This window comes from Equus asinus, chromosome 22 (genome assembly GCF_041296235.1).
Source record: "Equus asinus isolate D_3611 breed Donkey chromosome 22, EquAss-T2T_v2, whole genome shotgun sequence".
NCBI lineage: Eukaryota > Metazoa > Chordata > Mammalia > Perissodactyla > Equidae > Equus > Equus asinus.
Genome location: NC_091811.1, coordinates 11,059,773 through 11,065,081, shown reverse-complemented (window position 1 = coordinate 11,065,081; position 5,309 = coordinate 11,059,773). Strand labels below are relative to the sequence as shown.

General features: G+C 59.1%; 1 protein-coding gene across 1 annotated transcript; it reads left to right on the top strand.

Moving 5' to 3' along the window:
* Positions 1-214: 214 nt before the first annotated feature.
* On the top strand, positions 215-4,320 carry LOC123276917 (ral guanine nucleotide dissociation stimulator-like). Its single transcript, XM_044747333.2, has 8 exons — positions 215-302; positions 840-909; positions 1,688-1,756; positions 2,200-2,274; positions 2,861-2,893; positions 3,267-3,388; positions 3,594-3,685; positions 4,020-4,320. Exons 4-8 carry the CDS (start codon positions 2,257-2,259, stop codon positions 4,079-4,081), a joined length of 327 nt encoding a protein of 108 aa, XP_044603268.2. The 5' UTR covers positions 215-302; positions 840-909; positions 1,688-1,756; positions 2,200-2,256; the 3' UTR covers positions 4,082-4,320.
* Positions 4,321-5,309: the final 989 nt, after the last annotated feature.

Here is a 5,309-nt window from a genome sequence, read left to right as displayed (position 1 = left end):
GACAAGCTCACTTCCTTCCTTGTGTTGAGCTACAAATCCTTGTGCCTGGCAGTGTTACTCGTCGGGTGGCAGGTGTGCCCTCCCTGGCTTCCCTGGGCATCTGTCTCCTCCAGGACAGGAGAAGTCCATGAGGGGACAGAAACCAGAGGCAGCAGAGCTTCAGCTCCCCCTCACGGCTCCATCTCTTCGCTTCCCCAGGAGTGCCGAGGCCTCGGGAACTTCTGTTCCCTCCACACAATCCTTTCTGCCCTGCAGAGCCCTGCCATTGCCCGTCTCCAAGACACCTGGGGACAAGTTTCCAGGTGGGTATTCTGCTCTCCAGCCAAGCACCATGAGGGTGAGGTCGCCCAGGCAGCCTGATTTGGGCCGGCATGTCCCCCAAAGTCAGCTGAGACCACCTGGGAGACAGCGAACGCCGGGCACAGGGACTGACCTGGGTGCTGGGTCTCTGAGTCTCTCAGCGCCCTTAGGCCAGCAGTTCCGTCCCAGGGATTCATTTCCTTCCAGACCAGAGCCTGGCTTGAGCCCAGGTGGAGATTGTCAGGTGTTTCCTTTGCAGCAACAGAAGCCTCTATGCAGCTGAAACCAACACTGTTCCAAAGAGATCTGTTTGGGACGTCTGGGAATGGAGGCCACAAGGGACAAGAGGAGAGGCCCCTCCGCAGTCCCATGGGGACCTTAGAGCTCAGAACAGCCCAGCAAAATCCCTCATCCAGGCCCCAGGCAGTTTGGATCTGCTGGGTTCTCAAACAAATGGGACTTGCCTTCAAGCATCCCACAGTTTTTCTTTCTTTCTTTCTTTCTTTCTTTCTTTCTGTCTTTCTTTCCCCACCCCGCAGGGAGAGTTCTCGAACCTGGAAGAAGTGGGTCAGGAGAGAGAAACGCGTGAGCAGGGAGCTGCTAGTGCAGGTAACCTGGTGGCTGGAGATCTGGAAGGAGGCCAGAAGGAGAGGGGAGGGGAGCATCCCGAGGGGATCCTAGGAGGTGAGGCTATGGCAAGGCTCGGCCCAGGCTGGGGGTCAGAGAGCCCTGTGAGGGTGGGGCAGGCCGGGGCCACTCGGCCAGGTCCCCCAAGACACCCTGCCCTCCCCCTCCCTGTCTGTTCAGCTGGGGTCTGGACACACCCCTGGAGTCCAGAGGTCGGGGCCTTGGTCAGATTTGGAGCCAGGGCTGGGGTGAAGGCAGCGGGGACAGGGCCTGTAGCTGGCACGGGGAGCAGCCTCTCCCAGTGGGTCCTTGAGCCAGTCGCTGCCCCTCTGGGGGCCTCCGTCTCCTCCTCTGGGAAGTGGAGGGAAATGATCAGCGGTGCAGGCCTCCCAGCGGGGTGCTACCATCCAAGGGAGGACAGGAACGCAAGGAGATTTGTGCCGGCTCCTCCTCCAGAGGTGAGGGGAGAGCAGTGATGACACGCAGATGACTCTGAGTCCTCAGGAGACTCCTGGAAGCAGGTGATGTTCTCCTGACACTTTTCAGCTGAGGAAAGAGGGCCAGGGAGGCCTGGGCAGGCCCAAGGTCACACAGGACTGAGTCCTGGAGCTGGGACTGGTCTAGAATCAGAGCACCCTGCAGTTTGGAGCAGCAGAGGCAGCAGGGGACTGGAGCCGATGGCCAGGGTCTGAGATCAGGGGCCTTGGGGGACATGCAGAGAGGAGTATGGGCGCACTGACCCTGTCCTCGGCCCCGACAGGAGGCGACCTCCGTGTTAAAGACTGCAGAGAGGGCCCGCCAGGGAGCCCAGGAGAGGCTGCGGCAGCAGGTGAGGGTGACTGTGGGGGAGGGGCCTAGGAGTCAGAGGAGAGGGGGCTCCCCCTCCCAGCTGGAGACCTCCCTCAGGAGAGGGGCCTTCCTCCTCAGGCGAATCTGCTGTGGCTGCCAAGCATGACGGGCCTGCAGTGGCAGTGAGCAGGAGGAGGCCTGGAAGGGCTGGCAGCAGGGCAGATTTGGGGTGGGGAAGGGCAGGGGCCACTGCCCCTGGGAGGGGCCAACAGCCAGCCCTGGGACTTGACTGATGGAGTTTGGTGTTCCTGGAGGGGAGCGGGGGAGGGAATTGTGTGTGTTGGGGTGTCCCGAGGATCCTAGGCTGCTCTGTGTGGGAGCGTGGGGTGGGCAGGAGGCTGGGCTGAGGGGTTTCAGGGGAAGGTTCATGGGGGCACCTGAGAGCGGGAGCTCATCACCATGCCCATCCCGATGGCGGCACAGGGTGTCGTCCCCTCCCTGGTGACGTTCTTCCGTTCTCTGGAGCTGCTGGACGCTACGATGGAGGATTATGTGGAGGTGAGTGAGCCCGGAGGTGGGTCCGGGGGCTCAGGCTCCTGAGGGTGGGGAGGAGAGAGTCCTGTCCTGAGCCCTGAGCTCTCTGCATTTGGAAAAGGTCCTCTCAGCAGGGCTTCCAGCCTTGCGTGGGAGTTGGGGTGTCAGGCCCATCTCCCCAGTGGGTGACGCAGGCTCTGCATAAGCCACCGTCCAGGTTCCCTGGGCGGCTGAGGCTCAGAGCTGCCTGACTGTGTGGCCGCAGGAGGTGGTGTCTGAGCTGGACTCAGCCTCTCCCTCTGGCCCTGCCAGTGATGGAAGAGAAGTCGGGCCCCTCCCAGTCAGGAAGCACATCAGAGGCTGAGCTGTCCCTTCCTGCCTGAGGCCTCAGTCTCCCCACGTGTCATCAGAGAGGGTTGGGTCACAAGGTCTGTTGCCTCAGTTGCTCTGCGCCCCCTGCTCTGGAGCCCAGAGACTGGCCCAGGTCCAAGTCCGGGCTCTGGATGGGCCTGCCCACTGGCAGTAGTGCAACGTTGCAAGAGGTGTGGATGGGGGCTAGTGCTGGCCCAAGGGGGCTGTTTCTGATGGACTGCGGCTGTCTGCCTTCCAGGGCAATGTGCTCAACTGTCGGAAATGGAATGAGGTAAGTGGCTGCGGCCTTCTGGTGGGGAGGGTGGGGGTTGGAAATCAGAGACCCCCCCGCAGTGGGCAGGACCCCCTCTGGCCCAATCCCCAGGGTGGAACATTTATTTGCACAGTTCGATATACAGAGCTAGGGATCCTATGGCATTGGCGGGTGGGGGAAGGGCTGGCATCAAAGACTCCTTCCTGGAGGAGGAGCTATTTTGGGCCAAGTGTGAGAGCAGGCAAGCCCTGACTGGAATCGCAGGGAGGGAGGGTTCCCAAGTGGGCAAAGGCCCCAGACTGGCCCCTTGCCCCCTTCCTCAGCCCCTCCACGAGCCCTGCAGGGTCCCCCACTCAGGCCCTGTGGGCATCCTGTGCTTGCTCTGTCCTAGCAATTCAAACTGATGGAGGAGATCGAGCTGCTCCAGGAGGCTGCAAATCTGTACACCGTGCAGCCTGACGAGCACTTTGGGGCCTGGTTCCAGGCCGTGGAGCCCCTGAGCAAGGAGGAGAGGTGAGTCGGGTCAGGAGTTGGGGGAGGGCAGGGCAGCCTCTCTCTGCTGACCAGCTCCAGAGCCCATGGCCGTTGCTCCATGGTCAGCCCCTGATCTGATTGCATGGCAACCCCTGGGGCCTTTCGACTCCAGCTGCTGGCAGGCTCCAGGACGCACATGTGATGTGTGGCTCCTGAGAGCTCCCAGCTCCGCTCTGTCCTGTAGCTACAGCCTGTCCTGCCAGCTGGAGCCCCGATACCACTGGGTCAGAAAGATTCGACTCTTCTTCAAAGGCAAGAAGAACCGCTCAGGCCAGAGTGAGTGTCCAGACCGTCAGTGGCTGAAAACATGGGCTCAGGAAACATTCAGGCTGAGCGTGGGCCTGGGGAGGCAGACAGCTGGCCCTGGGCTCCAGCTCCACTGCTGAGCAGTCCCGTCCTGGGCGATTGCACTCACGTTTCTGGGACTGGTTTCCTCCTCTGTGAAGTGGGTGACGCTAAATATCAGCCCCTGTGTCAGGGACAGATGGGGTGCTGTTGGCTGACTGAGCACTGAGCACAGGGCTGGAGCACAGAGCGCAGTGGGGGCCGGGATGGGGTGTGCACTGTGGTTCCAGGGCAGGCCGCTCAGGAAATGCCTCTCTTTCTCCAGACACCAGACCCCCAACCAAGGGCCCAGTGTTGGTGGTCGATGACCCTCCTGAGACCAGCTGAGCTACAGCGGGGACACAGCATTGACACTCAGGGTGCACAGGGCCACCTCCCCTGATTCTGATGAGGAGAACTTTGTGATCCATTTCTTGGGGTCCCCTGTTGGCCACGGGGGAAGGCACCAACCCCTCTTCCCCCTCCCCCCTTTTGCCCAGCACCTATTTCCCTATTTGGCGGGGCCATATTTTGTTGTCAATGGTAAATGCTCCGTTTGAGTATTATATTAAATTGTTGCTTCTTTCTAATCCTGGGAGTGGAGGTGTGAGTCTTTCGCTCGCAGCGCTCATGGAAACCAGATCCAGAAACTCACATTCCTCCTCGAATTTAGAAATCTCCCAGAGTGAGCAGCTCAGTTTATGTGGAGAAGGGAGAAGTGCCAGTCCCCTCCCTGGCTACTGAAGGACGTGCTCAAGTGCCCCTCCCGCCGAGGACAGGATCATTGCAGTGTGGTTCACCCTGTCCAGGAGCAGAGATGGCCCCTCCGACCTCTTGGGACTAAGCGGTTGGAGGCGTTTTCTCAGGCAGAGCCACAACCACTGAGCTGGGCGTGTCTGTCAAACTAGCACGTGCCTGTCCCTAGCACACGTCCTGCCCAGGACAGTGGCTGCCTTTCGACACTCTGCCGGAAGAGGGAACATTTTCCCGGTTTCTCTTGCACACAGATTAGGACCTTGTTTTCTGATTCAGTCTCCGCAATGGCTTCAGCTCTAAGTGGGGAAAATACCGTCAAAAGCTCAAAACGTGCACATAGAGAGGACGAGGCCAGAGGAAGGTCCTGTGGACATGGACCATGGGCAGGCAGGACTCTTCCTTCTCGGGCCCACTAGGGGCTCCCTGTTCACCTCTGACCTAGACCAGATCCTCCTGGGCTTCTGGTCCCTGACTCCGAATACCATTTCCTGCTTGTTGTCTATCCAAGGGGAAAGCAGTGGGATGCAGCTTTTAGGGCCTCAGCCAGGTCTCCCTCCAGAAACCTAGTGCTCCCAACAATCTGTTCCAGAAAATATAACCAGAGTCAACACTTTCCAACTCATCTTATGAGCCCAGCAGTACCCTAAAACTAGAGTTTAAAAGTAGGGAAAATTTGAGAACAAGTCTCAGAAATGAGCAGTTACCGTTTTCTACGAAATATTAGAAAACTGAAGCCAACAATGTAAAACAATCATACACCAGGACAAAGAGGAAATTTTTTCAGGTATGCAAGGTTGTATCAGCATTCCAAAATCAAATC

Bases quoted from the DNA above. Each gene is read 5' to 3' on its own strand.
- LOC123276917 (XM_044747333.2), top strand. The intron at 2,894-3,266 runs GTAAGTGGCTGC...GCTCTGTCCTAG, and splicing joins ACTGTCGGAAATGGAATGAG to CAATTCAAACTGATGGAGGA. The intron at 3,389-3,593 runs GTGAGTCGGGTC...TCTGTCCTGTAG, and splicing joins CCCCTGAGCAAGGAGGAGAG to CTACAGCCTGTCCTGCCAGC.